This window comes from Microtus pennsylvanicus, chromosome 13 (genome assembly GCF_037038515.1).
Source record: "Microtus pennsylvanicus isolate mMicPen1 chromosome 13, mMicPen1.hap1, whole genome shotgun sequence".
Lineage (NCBI taxonomy): Eukaryota > Metazoa > Chordata > Mammalia > Rodentia > Cricetidae > Microtus > Microtus pennsylvanicus.
Genome location: NC_134591.1, coordinates 41170189 through 41189300, shown reverse-complemented (window position 1 = coordinate 41189300; position 19112 = coordinate 41170189). Strand labels below are relative to the sequence as shown.

Below are 19112 nucleotides of genomic sequence, written 5' to 3'. Positions count from 1 at the left end.
ATAGGTGGCATGCCACATGCTTGGCACCTTCAAAGATTATTATATTATTATTATTATTCTCCTTCTCCTCCTCCTCTTCTTCTTCTTCTTCTCCTCCTCCTCCTTCCATGGTTAGGAAGGGTTGGGCAATACAATAAATTTTTTTAAAAAAAATCAAATCACTATTTAAGAATATCGTTTCCAAGAGTTCTTTAAAAAAGAATATTTCAGACTGGATGTAGGGAGCATAACTTGCCAGGGGAGAGGCAGGAAACGCGTGTGTGGTGATGTTGGTTTTGATCCTTCCAGGCAACAAAGCAGAAGAAAAGAAACCCATTGCAGAAGGACCCCTTCAACCCCCACTCAGCCGCTCTGTGTTATTTTAAACACTCTGCTCTATTTATAAATTACCCCCCAAAAGTAAGATTTTTACACATTATGTCCTAACAATTCTTCTTCTAGAGACTGAGAACCCTTCCCCCGTTGACTCTGGAGGGCTAACGTCCCTATATTCTGTTTTGCTTTAATAATATTTACACAGCATTTTACAGCTCACAAAGTGCTCTTCCCTTGGCCGTGTTGTCTGCCTCTCACGGCACCCCACGGGTCACAGTGTGACTACCAATGCTTTCTAAGAGAGCAGTGAAAGCCAGCGAGGCCAGTGAGTCACCCTGAATGAAAAGGGGGCACAGCTTGGCAGTTTCATCCCTGACACCTGGCCTCCTCCCTCTCACTCCTGTGTTCTTCCTGATGGTGCCAAGGAAGCTGCTTCTTTAAAAGCCCCAGCAGGCAGATGGTCCTTATGTCCCAAAGACAGAGACATACAGTAAGATCCTCTACTCTTGTAGTATAAGCTCATACGTTTAAGTCCTTGTTAGCCACCAGCCCGAGTTGGTTGTTTTGCCCTATTCCAACCCCTACAGCTCATGTTTGTGGGGTTAACAAATTTCTTTGTGCCCTTTAAAGATTCACTCAACCAACATTTGATGATGAAAAATCATTTCTTTCTCAGTTCTTTTTCAGTCTAGAGGCAAAGGAAAAATATAATAAACTTGGGTTCTGCCTCTCAAGATGGAGCAGGAACGAAGCTGTACTTTCTCTGAAGCCAAATGTTCCATCCACTAAAAAAACCTGCCATATCTTTACTTAAGTATAAGCAAGTAACTAGAAAATTCCCACTATCTAAAGACTGAGGACACCAGTGGTGATTCTGAGCTCTATGGGTATGACAACGCTGATGTCTAAGACATGGATGACAAAGAGGCCAGAAGAGACCTCAGAAGCCCATATGGCTGCAGGCCTCATGAAGAACATAGCTTCAAGTGCCATTATTTTCCCAAAACGGAAGGATCTTGCATCCAAAGGCCTCCTTGAAGAGATCCTCTGCCTGTCCACACAAGAGTCTGCTGGCAGCTCTCTGTAGGGTGATGCATACTACCAAACGCACACCCCTTCTCTGTGTTGAATCTATCAGGATTCCATAACATTGTAGCACCGTGTGTTTCTTCCTGTTCCTAAGCTGCTCCCTCCATTTCCAACGTTTCCACATTGGACTTCATCTTCGGTGAGTTGTAGCCCCAGCCCTCTGCTGTGATTTCAACTGCTTCCCTGGCTCTATGAAGATGATCTCCTACAGGGCAAATGCTCCCCATCAATCCTTTCCAACCTTCTGCCAATTCACCCAAGTGGACATGATGCCAGTCAGTCAAACTAACCAAGCTCAAGATTAAACCCAGCCCTGCCCATCACCACCAAACTACTTCCCTCACCCCTGTATTTCTGGTCCATTGTCCCTAAACCTAACTGCAAAGACCCAGATTCTTAAGACCTCTCCCTTCTCCTTATTCCATTGCCATCAACTTCTATTTGCCCTGCCATTACAAGGTCCCCTCGTGTGGCTTTTCTCTCCTGTTCCCCTTGAATTGCCACGATGGCAGTTCAGGCTTGATTCTGACTGTGGTTAGAACACTGACCAAGCTAACTTTAAACAATATTCTCGTTAATTTCTATCAATTAACTGGAGTGAAAATTCCTGAGAGTCAGAGACCTCGACAATCTCGCTCCAGTCTTTGTCTACCTGAACTCTGTCAGCACCTTGGCCCCGTTTCTCCAGCCAAACAGGTCTGCTCTGCAGTTCCTGCAAGGGCACTGGAGTTGCAAAATCGCCTCCATTGTTACAGAAATCCCCTTCTCCCTGCAAGTCAAGGTCTCTGATGAATATCCCACCCTTCCCCTCCAAAGTATGCTCAAGTGCCAGCGAGTCTTGGAGCCACGTTTGGGTTTTTTTTTCACCTCTGGACTAGGAGTAACTAGATGCGCTAAACCTGGCTCCTTAGCCACGTGAGGGTGCTGCTGGTATCAGCAGCTTGAGCGTTTTCTGATAATTAGATAGGACACGTGCTCGTTAAAACTGATGATCAAGTCGGTGTGTGTGTGTGTGTGAAGAGCCCAAAGTTTTCTTCCCCTGAACTGGTGGGTCCTTCACACCTCACACCAGTCTACACTTGGTGACCTCAAAGCAGGAGAGAATAATAAAAATTTCTGTTTATCTCTTAGTCCCAAGTAAAAGGAAATTTTAACACGTATTGTCCTTAAAGCACTCCCGTCCTAAGGGCCTACGACCTTGGTTCCCCCCCTCCTCCCCAATTTGTTTCCCTCCTTAATGCTTTAACAGCACAGCTGGCCTCACACCTGCCTCGCATGCCCTTTTGACCACATGTTACAACGGCAAAATCACATCTTATCCATCAGCTGATGGGCCAGTGTCACCCACCAGGACTGTGTGGTATGAGGGAAAGAGCATCTACCTATCATAGTCCTCCTCCTCCTTCCTCCTCTTCCTCTTCTCCTATACTGGGAGCTGAGTCTAGGGCCATGTACTTAGCTTTTGTCTCCTCCGCTCAAATCATTTCTCACAAATTACCGCTGTATACTCTGACCAGAGGCCTGGATGTTTTGTCTCCATACACGTAGCTCTCCAAGACCAAGAACTAAAAGCTTTTATAGCTGACTAAGGAAAGACAAAGAACTCTCTACATCGCACCAAACGTATTGTAGATTAAAAACCAAACAAAAATCCAAACAACCACCACCAAAGACTGTTCATTAGAATACTTGGGCTTTAAGCAAGTCAGACCTGAGTTTTAATTTTTGCCTTCACTTTTGTCCAGCACAGTAACTTTGGATGGAAGCACTTTCCTCTATAGGCTTCAGTGTCCTCACTCACTCAGAAAATGGGGAAAATAGCACCTACCTCATACAGCTGCTGACGAGCATTTAAGATAAGGCAAATTAGTTTCTAGTCCCTCAGATAGCTCATACAAGGATCTAACTATCCCACTTCGCTCTGACTCCCACAGATTCGATCCCTCAGACTCATAAGCACTGTGACTTAAGACAGAGGCAACTGTCACCTTCGTATTAGATACTGTTTGCAAACAGTAGTGAACACTAAGGGTCATACATAACTGGACAGGAATCGCTGTGGGCCTCACTTCTTTCCAGGCCTTGCAGTGAGCATGGGTGCTTGAGAGAATAAACGAAACCCTAGACAGAGCTGGGCAATGCCTACGTCTGTTAAATCACAGATAGATGCCCCCTCCCATAAACCCCCGGGGATAAGAGGGTCTCTGCAGCCATCTGATCAGGGGACAGCATAGCTGAAGGATTAATGTGACCTCTCTCTGTTGGTGGTCTGGGTAATTGCACAGATGGAGCGGATTGTAAACTGGGGGACTGGGTGTCCCACTAACTCACCGCTGGGCCAGCAGCACGGCTTTACCTTTTTTTTTTCCAGTTGAAAACTCAACTAACCTTTAATGAGGAGCAATGTTGGGGAACCTTGTTTTCTTGGCAGAACTCTTGCAGATAAAGGGAGATGGGGCTGGGGGTGGGAGACTAATGAAGTCCAGACATGGGCCAACTGAAGTCTGATCCTGAACAAACAAGCCCTGGAGCTCTTCTTCTTGTCTCTTCTGTAAGAAATTTGCATGTGGCACTGAGCATGCCCCCATGTTCCACACAGAGCGGATTTAAGGCTTCTGGGAAACAAACAGGATCCCCTGGTATCGCAGGCCCAACACTTTTGATTTTTCTGCCCGTGACTGAAAGCATCCTTGGTGATTTTTATGCACTTATATAAAGCACCATCGCCTGCATTTTGAAAACAGTATTAGATCACATTGATGGTCCCCACCCTGTGCAGCTAACAGGACACAATCTTGGAAGCAGACACGAGAGGTCAGCACCCCAACTGCAGGCCCAGAGCTCTCTGGGATTTTGGGAAGGTGGGGGAGGAGGTATCCAAGATATCCAAGAAATGCTTCTTGGAGATGCCTTCTTGATATTTATTCAGTGACTAATCATGTTTCAGCAGAGGAGAAGACCTGCCCCCCTCTGTCTGTCTGTCTGTCTGGAACCTGTCATCCAGCAGGAGGGACCAAACCTAGACAGGATCCCAGGACAAGGCAGTGAGTATTAACTGTACTCTTGGCTTGTTGGAGATGGGGCACTTGTTGGCCGTGCCATGAAACAGTATGCACGCACTTCTCCACCATGTGCCCCACACCTGGTACATCAGAGGTCTGAGAAATAGTTGTGGAAGGGAGGCAGGCTGGCGAGGACAACAGGTGTCAGGACTTGAAAAGCCTCAACTCTGTGGGATCAAGACTGTTGCTGTGACCTTGCCAGACTAGGAAAGTCACTGATTGTCCTCCAGCCCCAGTTCTTGACATTCCTTCTCCCAAGATGACTACCAGGGGCCAATCAAGAGTGCGCATGCCAAAGTGTGCTGCTCCCCGAACCATGCAAGACTACAGAAAAAGCAAGCATGGATCTCACTGATCACACACAGAAGAGCACTTGATTTAAAGGCCAAAATCAGGCCAGGGAGTTAATGACTAGTCAGCCTGCTTTCACAGAAAAGCGAAGTGTCGCTCAGAGAGGTCCAGGGGCTTGCTCACTGATCGCACAGTGAAAACAAGGAAGAGGAGACACAATGGGACACAAACCTAAGACAGAGAGTGCCAAAGTCTGAGGTGTTATTTTTGGGTTTGTTTGTTTGTTGTTGTTGCTAAGTTAGGAATATTTTTGCACAGCTGGACCTTCGAGGGGAAGTAGCATGCCATGGCCAGCAGGGAGGAAGACTGACCTATGGCATACCCGCGCATCATTCCTAGATCTAAAGAGTCTACGTGAGCCCATCTTGGGGTCTGATCACGGCAAGCACTGAGCCCGTGTTTATTGAACAGGACAATGACCATTTGGGGGCCATGTTAAGACCTTGGACCATAATAGTCTTGATGGGGCAGTGCAAGGCCCCGCTGACGGAAGGCTACACAGGACGTGGGATTTTACTATGGGCTGCTCCCAGCCTGGCTGCTGCTAGAATCATTAAGGCTTTTCAAGGCAGGGTAGGGGCTACTGCTGTGTGCACTTGGAAGGAATTCTTATGCTATAGTTCTAGAATCTGATACACATCAGAAGAAGTCAAAATGACGACTTTTTTCCATAGGTTCTGCTCCGAAAGGTGTCTGTCTGCTTTCTCTATAACTTCTGGTGATTTGCGTCTTGAAGTCACCCCAATCTCCTCCAGCATCATTCCAGGCCTTTGTTGTGGTGACTGGGCAAACTGGATCAAGGGCATCCGAATCAGTCAAGGCTCCTCTGGCTGTATTGGAACAAACCTGACATTGAGCAGGTCCAGGGCAGTCCATAGCAGGCTGATTAGATTTCCAGTTCTGCAACCTGCTCCCTTGCCTGACCGCCCCTCAGGCTCTCTGGTCAGAAGTCGAATCTGGGTGAAGGCAGCCAGGCTCATGGAGAGTCAAGCTGGGAGAGTGGGAAATGGGTCCTGTTGCTGCTGCGGCTGCTGCTGCTGTCTGTAGCTTGGATAGCTTTTCCAGAACTGAGCACACCAAAGCAAGTGATTCATCTGCCTCTGAGGTCTTCGCTGAACTTTTCTCCAGGAGCGCTCTTGGCATGACAGCAAGCAAGCAGGCTAGTAGACATCTACTGGCAATAGGAGCACACGTATCACGTGCGCCTCTAGCTGAAATGCTTTGGCAGCAAGAGCAGGAGGTAGAAATCCGATTGCAAAGAGGAATGATAGGCAAGAGACCTCGGATCTAACTAAGGACATGAAAAGAGTGGCGGACCCACAGTCAAAAGTGAGGAATTCTTTTCCAGACTCCATTGTCTTGGCTACATTGCCTCACCATATTTTGACATTGTATCTTCATTTGCAATGAAGGCAGCTAACATTTATTGAGTAAACTTCATTGTACCTGGCATTGAATTACTGTGTGTGTGTGCTGATCTCATTTCAAAACTTTAGCAAAACACGTCTACTTACATACTCTTTCCACTTAACATACCAAGGCTCGTCAAGCTCAATTAACTTGCAACATTCCCCACCACAGAAGACCTCAGGTATGAACCAGAGCACGTACCATTATGTAGCTCTTGGTGTTTCTTTGAGGGTCAACTTTATCAACACAGTCTCCATGTTTCCCTGGTACACAGTAGCTCTTGACCAGCATACCGGTTATTGGTATGTATTTTTTTCTAGATTATCTTTACAAATTTTTACTATTGGCATAGGGGGCTGGCACGCGTGCCACATTGACCATGTGGAGGTCAAACCAGAGGAAAACTTTCGGGACTTGATTTTCTCTTTCCCCCTTTAGGTGGGCCCCAGAAATCGAATTCATTTGCACAGCAAGTCCTCTTCCCACTGGGCCATCTCACCGACCCTGCTGTGTGCTGTGTACCTTACCTGGTGTTTCTCTGAACTATACCATGGCTTGATTGAAACCGATTTTATCGACATCATTGCTTATCCTATAATGAAGGGTCCAGCACGAGAGTGTGTCAAGGAAACCTGGGGACCCAGGGAACATTTCGGTGAAAACGTCAAGGTGACAGTGGTAAAGGGACGGGAAGCACCTGGGAATAGGTGTGAAGAGGAATTAGGAATGTTGGGACCCATGCAGGAGGCACGGACTTCTGTTTGGGAAAAGAAAGACAGGAAAGAGAGAACAGCCTCTGGAGAAGCCGCTTTAACACTTCCTTTGCCCATCCTGGGGCCTGAGAGAGACCAGGGGCTGCTCCCATGTACGAGACTGTGGACACTTCATCTAGCGCACTGTATGAAGGTGTTTGTAGAGCCACAGTGTTTGAGTTCAACGGCAATCTTCTTGACGAACTGTGAACATCATTTTAATTTTATAGATGAGGAAACTGAGGGTGATGAAGACCCATCTTTCACTGGATTCCCATTGGGAAAGGTGTCTAACTCACTTTCTCCTGTGTGCCTGAGAGCAGCCCCCAGCACACGCTGGGAATAACACCTGGTAGAGCATCTGAACAGCATGTGACGTACCCGTCCCGGACCTGTTCTTATCACAAGACTCCGAGATTATAACGTGCTCTCTTAAAGTATTCAATTAGCCAATCCCCTATCTATCAAGAACACCTGTTCAACCCTCAGCAAGGCATACTCTACAATTATCTGCCTTCCACAACAAATGCCCCTTTCAGGAAAAGCCATTCTTCCCGGAGAACTCATTCCCACAACCATCAATTGGGAGCAATAGTAAACAGAACCTTTCATTTCTCAGCTTTGGAACCGAGATCCTCAGTGGACCTTTCCAAGCTACTATGGCTGCCAAGTGGGCTGTTTTTCTTTTAAAGATTGGAAAGAATTCTACAAGCCCCCCACCCCCGCGCCGCCCCCACTGCCATCGCCCAAATTCAAACCGTTGATTAAAAAACAAAGAGGGGCTTTCGGAGTTCACAACCAAGTTCCAGAGTAGGCAAGTCACAAGAAAAACCTGTGCTAATCAGCAGGTTAATTGTCATAAACCAGACCAGGCCAGTTAAGTTAACCACCTACCCCCTGGAGCACGCAGTTCCTCCAGAGAGGCTAGCCACCCGGAAATGCATATCTGGAAGCTGGGAAGGGGGCTCTGCAATCCAGGCACAGCCTTGAACGCCCAGGTTTTATTAGCTAGAGGCTCTGCAGCTACGTCCTTTATCTAATCCCTCTGTAGGTTTTCCATCTGCATAATGGGGATAGCAGGCCAAAGTTCCCCCTCCAAGCGAAGTTCCACAGCAGAGCAGCTCAAGCATCTACAGGATTTATGGGCCTAGTGGCTGCCTTGCCTCTCCTTTTCAGCCTCCTGGCAGGAGTTCAAGGGCAGAGTACAAACTTAGAAAATGCTGGAGGGGTAGACAGACATCGTAAACCTCGTAAACCTCACAAATTGTAACACAGGCTTTCAAAGGATGACCCTCCCCTTCTCCGGCCTCAAATGGACACAGTAAAAAAAGGTAGGGCCTAGGTGGACCACACCCAGATGCCCACAAGCTAGCACTGACTGCTCCAAAGGATCCTGGACCTTGTCACAGCCCCTGTGTGGCAGATTTCTGCAGCATCGTTCACAAGGGCTATCTATCCTATGTCCTTTAAGGGAAGCACAAGTCAGGATGGACTTTATATGGATACCCCAGTAACCTGTTCAGCAATTAAGAGTTTGCAAAGTATTTTAATACTCATTGTGCTGATAGTTTTATGTTAACTTGACACCACCAGCTAGAGTCATTTGGGAAAAGGAAATCTCTACTGAGAGAATGCTTCCACCAGACTGGCCTGTTGTGGGGCGTCTCGGACTGATGACAGATGCGGGAGGGCCCGGGTCACTGTAGGCAGTACCACCCCTGGGCTGTGGGTCCTGCTATAACAAAGCAAGCTGAGCAAGCCCTCGAGAGCAGGTCAACAAGCAGCACTCCTCCATGGCCTCTGCTTGTTTCCCTCTCCAGTTCCTGCCCTGACTTCCCCCGGTGTTGGACTGCTATCCGGAAATCTAAATGGAAATACACCCTTTACGCACCAAGTTGCTTTTGGCCATGGTGTTGCCACAGCGGTAAAAATTCTAAGACACTCTCAGTCTTTTTTAGTTTATGGTGACGCCGCGAGGCAGCAGGCTCCTCCTCAGTTTTCGAAGATTCAGGCCTGCTGGTCCAGGGTGGGGTCTGGATCAAGTGCTCTGAATTCCAAGGCTTATTTATCTTACCACCATAGCCGCGGGGTAAGAAAACTAATCGGTAGGCTGGCAATCTGCATCACCACCACCACGACTCAGCAAAGGGGGAGGCAAGAGCACAGAAAACACCTTGGCTAGCTGACAAGGATGGGACTCAGCCTCCTAACACAGTGGCTCAGAGCGGAAAGAGATGTCTCAGATCCGATCTCAACTGAGTCTTACTCTATGGACATTAGAGAAGAAAACCAATATTTAAACTCCATGAGATCATCATGAGGATAGAGAACATTAAATACTTTTCAGAAGGTGTTTCTTTCTTTTTTTTTTTTTTTTTTTTTTTTTTTGATTTTTCGAGACAGGGTTTCTCCATAGCTTTTGGTTCCTGTCCTGGAACTAGCTCTTGTAGACCAGGCTGGCCTCGAACTCACAGAGATCCGCCTGCCTCTGCCTCCCGAGTGCTGGGTAGAAGGTGTTTCTAAATGTTTACATGTTTATCTCCCTGCAAATGTTCGTATTTACAAACAGTATTAGCTGCCCAAGGCAAAACAACACGGGATAAAGTTTTCTTTGGCGGAAGTCTCTTTTGGCTGGTCGCGGCCTCCAAGGGCTCAGATAGGCTGCGGTGTGACACGGGCAGAGGCAGGACACTTACCGCCAGGATGGCGATGACGATCCCCACAGCACAGAGCACAGCGTCGTTTATGGTCTCACTGACTTTCAGGGGGTACTTGATGCTCTCGTCGTTGCAGTAAAACCCACGGCGGTAAGGCTTAATGGTGCTTGTCTCGATGATGAGGAAGGGCAGAGCCGCTGGGGGAGCACACATGAGGGGAAGGGGAGATAAAAGAGAGATCAGTGCAAGGAGCCGAAGGGGAACATCCTACGGCAGAGACTGCCCCAAATATCAGACAGAAATGCTACAGCAATTCTTCATCTGTGGGATTCTGCGGCCTCTGAGAAGCCTTCATGACGTGTATCCCCTTCTCCCCATTCATCACCCCAGGGAAAATGGCTTCCTTCTCCTTTGTTTGTTCCTTGAGGTAATGGAGGAGTTGGGAAAGGGAGTCTTCCACTCCCTGCTAAAAAGTTAAAGCCAGGTTTTTAAGGAGCAACGCAACCCAAAACTGTTGTGTTCGGTTAGGTGTCCGGGGCGACGTCTCCTGGGCCCTAACTAACCACCTCTACCCTGAGAAGCTCATTTGAAGGCCAAGCACATTCCACACAGTTGTGCAGGCACCAGAGTCCTAGATTCACCATTTCCTAGCTACGTGGCTCCTGACCTCAGTCCGTCTTCCTCAGCTCAGTCAGCCAGAGAACTTGGAGCTGAATCCTAGATTCACCATTTCCTAGCTACGTGGCTCCTGACCTCAGTCCGTCTTCCTCAGCTCAGTCACCTCCCAGTAAACGTGCTTGTGAGCAGTCCTTTCCTGTACATAGACCCTCTGGCAGGATCTGGCTTAGCAATCACCATTTTCAAGTCTTTTCCCCCACTGTTCAGAGAGGTAGACTAAAGTTGAGTTCAACCCTTCCACTGATATCCCAGATAGCAGCCCCCCAGGGCACAGGAAGTACCAGATCACCACAAAAGTCACGATGAATAGATTTTACCGGCCCAGAAGTTCCTCAAAGCCCAGAAGCATAAGCAACTGTCCACCATATTAAGTCTGGCACGAATACTACAGTCACCTCCTACCAGGGTGCCTGGCCCACAAGGCCTCCTGCACACAATCACTAGTTCACTTCTTTTTGTTGTGGTTGTTGTTTTGAGACAGGGTATCGTTATATAGCTCTGGCTGGCCTGGAACTCACAGAGATCCACCTGCCTCTGCCTCCCAAGTGCTGAGATTAAAGGCGAGTGCCAGTACTCCTGGCTGGTTGAAAGACTTGGAAGGTTGTCACCATGAACATGCTAGTGCCTTGCTAAAGCGCCACCAATGGTTTGCCACGGCATGAGTAACACGAAATCTTTAGCCCCATCCAAGGAAAGAATCTCTCTCCTTCAGCCTCCAGTCTTCCAGTCCTCCTCTGGACACCAAGGAAACAGGCACAGATTGGCTCACATCATTCCCAAGGCTAACAACTGTCCAGGACTTTATCATGTTAGTGCACCGAATAGCAGAGTAACCCAGAGGTCACTTTAGGGCATCATTTCAGCACTACCCTTCCCTTCTTCTAGGGGGAAGACAAGAGACTCAGAATCTTTAGCTCATGTAGGGCTTTTAAAGCCTATCCCTCCAAGCGCCTAAATCCCTAATTTAACTCAGCAAATTGCTTTCATTCAAATGTGAAATTCATTAGTGGGGAGAAAAAATCCCAAGATAAGCAATTGTTTAAAAGATAAAATTCCCTTTTAATTTTTTTTTAAATTCAATTCATGTCACGTTACTCAAACTCCCAGACCGCCTCTGAAAAAAAGTACCACGAACTCCACAATTTTTCAATTACTCTGGGCCAGACCAGCAGCGATAAAAACACCGGCTTTCCAAAGCGTGTATTTATGTATCGCAGTGCATACACACATGGATTTATTTGGTTTTATTCTTTGGATTTATTTGAATTCTACGGCTATTTATTTTGTGACCCCCTAACTGCTTCCTGCTAGAACAACAATTTACTTTATCAAATTCATACTGGCGCTTTGAAAAGAAGCACAAGCAACACACCGCAGTATCGGGCCTGACCTTCTCAAAGTAAACACAGAGGGGCCCTGAAAGGCAATAACCATTAACTTTAGAAACTCTCTCTGCCCTGGAGTAGGGGGGTGGGGAGGCAGTGGATAAATATGTTGGTGTCGCAGTAACAGAAGTCGGCTGATGATCTGGGGCTGGGGGCCTGGAAGGGATAACACATGGACTCAGCCCTTCTTTACTCCATGGCCTAGAGATTTTGAAATGGACCCAAGTTGGCTCTGCAGAGGGACTGGGAAGCCAGACACTGATATTATAGCATACTTTTAGAGCTCTGAGCATTGCGGTGATGAGATAGATGCTTAGCTGAGCTGCGGCCTCTGAGGTGCTTAGGAGCTAAGGAAAAAGCCTCAGGATAGGAGCAGACTGCCGGTGCCTGCCATTCACAGCTCACACTTAGACCTCCAGCATCCATATCCAATAGTTTCATGTGATCGGCTTGTAAACCATGTTTCTGAGGAAAATAAGGCATGCATAAAAGAACTCTGGAGTTAGGACAGAGCTAGCCTAATGATCTCGGGGTTGCTGTTCTACTTGAGCAGTTCATTTCACATCTTCAAGAATTCCCTTTCTCATCTGCTAAATGAGAAGATTAAAACCTAAGTTCAGTTTTTCTGGGATGACAGGATAAACTGGTGCATTTAGCCATTCACTCAGCAGGTTTGTACTGACTTTTTAACTGTGTTTGTTCTGTTCAGAAATATAAGTCCACCCAGACACTACCCTCAGTCCAGTCCAGTCCAGTCAGGGAACGAACACACACGGGGGGGGGGGTAAAGAGGAGGAAAGGAAGAGAGAGAGAGAGAGAGAGAGAGAGAGAGAGAGAGAGAGAGAGAGAGAGAGCGAGAGAGAGCACATCTTTCTAGGAAGCCTTGGCTCAAAGAAATCCAAAGCAACACATAGGCAGTAATAACACGGTCTAAGACACACCGAGGACACTTGATCAATGTCAACAGGAGATGAGAGGGACTCAAGGAGAAGGCTCGGAAAGGAAAACCATCTGGTTTGTTCCTCTGCCCTCTCTGGCTGGGAACAACACAGACGCTTTCTTTGCCTGTGGCTTGGGGAGGGTTTCCGCTTCTGATTATACGGGTGATGACTGCAAACAGACAAGAGGTTGGATCTAAATAGTTTCTGTTTATTTTCTTGAAAGGCGTGGAGATATCATTTAGAAAACCCAATGGACTTTTCTATCTCCTTTACAAAGTTGTGGTATTTACTGAGGGTGATGCCAGTCAAATCTTGACTTTCCTCCAGAAAGAGTTGAGAGAAACTGAATGAACATTCCCCCAACTGGACAGCTAGTTCTCGAGACAGAAGAGCAGGCTTTGCTTCAGAGGAGCAACAGAGGAAGGGAAGGAGGGGTCCTTTCCAAAGCAGGGTGTCTGTCCCCATTACTGCTGGCAATTTTATTGTCTTCTGCTGTCTTTATTTGGCTTCAAACAAACAACTTCACAGCATCCTAAGGTGAGATGCTTGACATAGCTTCGTCCCTAGAGAAGTTCATGTGGTTGTTAAGAAGTCACAAACCAAGGGCCTGGCAGCGGTGGCACACACCTTTAATCCCAGCACACAGGAGGCAGAGGCAGGTGGATCTCTGGGTTTGAGGCCAGCCTGGTCTACAGACGGAGTTCCAGGACAGCCAGAGCTACACAGAGACAATGTGTCTCAAAAAAACAACAACAAAGCACTAACCCAAGAGTGACAAACATTGCCAATGCAAGGACCGATGCGTGTGTAGAAAGGCACGGAGAGAACAAAACTCTCCTGGGGCACTAGAGGGAGCTTACAGGGGCTGCAGACTTGAGCCCACCCTTGCTTGAATGAGTAGAAGAAATTTCTGGGCCCCAGGGACCATGTAATGTGCACCCAATGAAGATGCAACGCAAGTAAGGATTCCAGTCCTGGCATTCACAAAAGGACAACCATTACAGAATACAGTTTCAAACTTTGCTGCAGTCAGGAAGAGACAACTCAACAGTGAACAGAAGAAAGAGAAACACAGCACAAAGACTAATAGTGGTAGTTAACATTTACTGAGCAAGCATTATGTGTGCCCGCACTTGAGGATTCCCACACACACTCCTGTGGTCTAACAGCCTACTTACTTACTGATTGAGCTATGGAGATGAAAGAGGCTAAGTCCCAATCTCCAAGGGGTCCAAAGGCCAATCACAGAGAGCTAGCATGGGAAGCCACCCTATGTTTCAAAGAGATTAAGGCGATTTAGCAAAGTCACTCTGTCAGTTAATGGTGAAGCTGGACAGCGTTCAAATGACCTGACTAAATCTTGGGTGCTTTCTAGAGTGAGTCACTTAAACCAAAAGCACCCATGAGTATGGAGAAACGAGCTGAAGCTCCCCCAGTAACGCTCACGCCTCTGCAGAGAGAGAGAGAGAGAGAGAGAGAGAGAGAGAGAGAGAGAGAGAGAGAGAGAGAAAAGGGCTTTTTGAACAGTCAAGACAGCCCTCCTAGCTAAAGTTCACTGAAAATCCACTGCATGCCACACACACTAATTAGATACACACGTGTCTAATTCAGTCACAGATCTGAAGCCAATATCATAGGCTTCGATTTATTGATAATAAAATGTGTATTATGAGCTCTCTGCAAATGAGAAGAGAGAGACTAATCCAACGTGTCTAGACTCCCGCTCAAGCCTCTCTCCTCCTTTTAATCAAGGATCAATTAACTTCCTATACCTCTAGGGGCTTCGTGGGCTGTGTAGGCTGCAGAGGAGGCGAAATCTGAACGCAGTGACAAACACTTAATGGGCAGAAAATCAAAGCACGAAGAAAGGCCGCTGTGTTGGGTTCAGGCCTTTGAAACTTTGCTGGCTTTGAAAAACTAACACTTGGGCAGGTTGGGTGGTTTGGGGGTGGGGTGTAAAAAAAACACAGGATAAGTTTTCATGGCCCACCCATTGATCAAGTCATGTGGGAAGTGTTACCAGAGTGACCTAGCCCCAAAGCCAACTCCCTGCAGCCATGGCTTCATATCTGCACAAAATTAAACACAGCCTCTTCTCTCAAAGTGCCTTTTAGAAGCCCTTGATGGGGTAGGGTGAGCGGAGCAGGAGGGTAAATCAGAAGTGCCTGCACTTCTCTACATGGCCAAAACCCAGACTGTCGGAGAGGCCACTTCTCTGTCCTGTAAAACACATCCTCGCGATGCCTCTCCCGAGACTCGCCCAATTTTCCACTCGAACCATCAGTTCTTATCTTCACTTGATCTCAGTCAAACTGGGTGAGAAGCTGTTGGAGGTATCTTCAAATAAACAGCGTCTAAGATCTGTGAGAGTAATAATTAAAGCGACATCCGCAGAGCGCCTACGTGCTTACCGGCAAAATGACACAGGACACGCTATACACGCATAGGCACAGGCACAGCCTAGCTGCTGAGGCCAGGCAGTTACCGGGACTCACATGGCAGGAGCTTCGTGAGCCTTATCGATAGGAGAGAGTTATGAGTGAGTCTTGTTCAAAATGTTTACAAACACAAACACCAAGGATCAGAAAAGCCAAAGAAGCTCACCCAAGTGCAGAGCAAAGGACACTCATCTGCACGAGATATTAGAGCCGCAGCTGGAAGGCACTGAGTTTCCTCTGAAGGGTTTGGAGTCTGTTTTGCAGTTTATTTAGTGTCTACGATAACTGTGAAAATGTTTGTATTGTTATTTTCATTGTACTGAGCAGATCACTGACAACAAAAGTTTTCTATTCTTCAAGGTCTCCAAGTGCATCCATAGGTCACTGGGACTAGAACCCGGCTCTGTCTTTCTTTTGGTTCGTATTTTCTTCCTCCCTGACCTGACCCTTCTTTATAAATGCATTCCCTGTTAAAATATGACTAAGTCAAATCACTTAAGGTCAGAATGGTCAACCCAACAACTACTTAGAGGTTCAAAATACAAATATTTATGTTGCCAGTAAGTGACAGAATTTCTATTTAAAGTAATTAATTGCCTCTGGTCTTAGACGTGTGCAAACTTTCTTTGGTTTATAATATTTGTCCAGATTTTTAGACTGGACAGAATCCAGATGAGCAGGATCTAAGTTTACTATGAAGGCGTTTCTTCAGCTTTGAAACAGTCTCCATGGAAAACAACTTGCCGTTGGCGGGCAGGAACAGGCAGTATTCGGACTGAGGCTTTGCTTGACAAACGCTCAGTTTTCAGGGCTAGAAAGTTCAGGCCTAAATGGAGAAACTCAGGGGAGATTGAGTCCTGCTGCTTGCGTTTCCTGAGCCCAAGGCCGAGGTCTCTTGCGTAGGTAAGCAAACAAGAACGGGCAGTCCCGAGAACTGGGCACTGTTAGGTGCTGGGGCCACAGCGGTGAGTAAGGGCTTGCTGTGTTTCAGCTTCTCAGCCTCAGGAAATCTGGAGTTCCATGGCAAAGAGAAACCTGTCTGTGGCCTAATCCTGGGTATTATAAAGACCTCTGGGTGCCCTTACTTGAAAGTGCTGACAGTGAAGACATTACTAGTTTTCAGTACTCCAGATGGAATTGAAGGCCTTGAACTTGCTAAGCAATCACTTAAACTACTAAGCTATAAGCCTAGCACCATAGAATAATTAATATCAATCTTCAACTCTGGTGGTTTTGGTCTTTCTAGTTGGATTCTTTGCAATTATTATTATTATTATTATTATTATTATATGTATCTGTTGCATAAGCAGGTATCCCAGTGCCACAGCATATGCAACAAATTTCATGAGTCAGTTTTCTCCTTTCACTGAAGGTTCTGCGGACATTAAGAACTCAAGTCATCAGGCTTATGAGGGCAAATGATTTTACCCAGGGAGCCATCTCACCAGACCCTTCCAAAACAGCTGCCACATTCATTCTCCTAGAAATAAAACAAAGCAGTAGATCACAGTTTGCACCTTTCCCTGAGAACTGGAGATCTTCTGCCAATTTTACATAGCCCACAAGCAGATCTTTCTCTCCAGTAAGATGCAGGCAACAGAGCCTACAGGTCTTAGCATCTGTTCACCTTAGGTAAAACAGAGTCACTTGAAGACTTCTTTCTTCTTTTAGGCCCTCCTTTTAATATGGGTGAGAATAAACCTGCATTCACTGGGTGTCTATTATGTGCCAGGAGCTTCAGATATATAACAGATTTGCGTTTCAAAGCAATCCTTTTGGTCGTTAGTATACAGTCATTGTCAAGGCTCAAAGAGGCTATAATTTGTCTGTGTCCACTGGCTGAGGAGAGGAATAACCAGGACACATAATAGAATCATCCATCCCAAAGTCCATTTGAAGATGGGGCCACATAGACTCTCTTGCTAAATACACGAGCAAGGTCTAGGTAGACATTCATACACTCCAAAGTCAACTACAGTTACAAAACTGTTGAAAGTACACTTGACCTGCCCAAGGTCAGAAACCAGGACCCCTCCCAGCACTACACAGAACCAGCCTCTCTGGCTAAGCCTCCAGTAGGATCAGTGGTTTGGCTACTGGAGCTAAGGTACTGTGGTTTAGAACTCTTGCAACCACACCTTATCTCTCTGGCCACAGAGGAGGCATGTTTTAAGCTCCTGTATTAAAACCCCATTAGAGATCAGTTTTTCCTTTTCCAGTCGATTCATAAATTTGTTTTTATTTGTGGGGGTCATATATTGTACTTATGTGTTTTGCCAGCCTGTACGTCTATGTACAACATGCATCCCTGGTGCCTACAGAGGTCAGAAGAGGGCACAAGATCCCCTGGAACTGTTACCATCTATTTGGAGCTAGCATGTGGGCGCTGGGGATAGAGCTCCAGTCCTTGGGAAGAGTAGCCAGTGCTGTTAATAGCTGAGCCATCTCTCTAGTCCTCATTCAGGAACTCTGGCACATGGGATTTCATCTCTCAGCAGCTGTCAGGACTGTGTATGACCCTGGGTAGGTCACTCTACCTCTCTCCATGTTAATCATACAACAGGAGAGAGCTAGGACACACCTCATACAAAGTATAATTGCCCGGCTCGGGGAATATTAGTTCTTAGTCCTGTGTGTGCCAGGGAGCTAACCAATAGAAAGCCTTAGTGTCGGGAACCCAATTAGGGAGGATAAGATGTAATCAGAGTTCTGTCCAGATTTTACTCAAGCAGCCATGAGCTCATTCGGCCATCTGACCCCCAAGAGAAAGAAAGACGTGCTTGTAAAACCCTAAAATTCTAGGGACTTCTCAAAAGTGGACAAACAGTCTTTGACAGCGGTTAGCGGGACCTGCTCCCCTGATGCCAGCAAGAAATGCCACTGCTGGAGCAACGTCAAACCTTCTCAGAAGATCACTCAAGGTTCAAGGGCAGCAAGTCCAAAATAAAGTGAAGAGAAAACACGCTTTCTCGTTTATCCAGCGGCGAAATATGCACTGGTCAGCATGTGTGCGGGCATTCAAGCACCGCTGTCCAGGTGTACAAGAACACCACGTTCACGTGGCGCAAAATAAACAGCAGGGACTGGCAGGACATCAGACGCACCTGGGAGGCAGCTCGATAGTCCAAAGGCAAGCCCGCAAGCGAATGTGGGGGTAGAAGGTTAGGGTCAAAGCACCCCTGGATACCTGTAGGAGCAAGGCTGTGCTGGTTGGCAATTCAAGGCTTTGGTGGACTCCCAGGCACTTCAAGAGAGAAGGTCTAAGGTTAATTTCAAGGCCACACGTGGGCAGTTCACACCAAACCTGCCAAGCAGGGATGTTCTATTTGGCCCACCCCGTGGTTAAAATCGTTTGAAATTAGTGTTCACGGTTAGTAACAAGCAGTCTCGCATAACATTCAGACTCCCAGCTTCTCAAGCCAGTACTGCAGCACATGGCACGGCGTATAGTCTGTATCTCTTCAGATGAAGCCTGTAGGAACGAACCCTCCAGGGGAACACTGGTCTGCCCCATGTCCCTAACACTAAGACCAGGCTGTGAATTCACTGCCGTACTCACCCCAGCTGAGCTGCTGAATCCTTCTGCTTGCTTGTTCTCTTTAGTGATTTAAGTTACCTGCCTGGCTCTGTAGATACCTGACTCTCCTTATAGAATAAAGGTGTTCCTATAATCATGAACCCACACAAACAGAAACCGCTCTGGCTCCACGTCTTCCAGAGTAAGCACTGGCCACAGCAGCTGTGCAAAGGTGTGTACTGTCTGGTACATAGGTATACGCTTCAATCTTAATTAAAACAAGATGAGCCCCGTACGTTTTCATGTGAGCTCGGCACATGGCAGGTAGTTGTGCGTTTCTGACGCAGGAAAGCGGAGTACCAGTGAAAGGGTCACCCTTCTTGAACTCTGAAGCCACCAGCAAGTCTCCCCCATAAGTCTGGTGGTGTAGCATGTAGGAATACCTCCCTTATTAGGCAGGTAAACAAGGTGTGTCATAATAAATTACATGGCTATGAAGCAGAAGATACAAGCCAAC

General features: G+C 46.9%; 1 protein-coding gene across 1 annotated transcript in view; it reads right to left on the bottom strand.

The window, feature by feature from the left end:
- Positions 1–19112, bottom strand: part of Plpp3 (phospholipid phosphatase 3) — a 77789-nt gene that overhangs the window by 30551 nt on the left and 28126 nt on the right. Inside the window, exon 2 of the mRNA XM_075945007.1 lies at positions 9676–9833. Within this exon, the coding sequence (XP_075801122.1) occupies positions 9676–9833 (158 nt within the window). The remainder of the gene's footprint in view (positions 1–9675; positions 9834–19112) is intronic.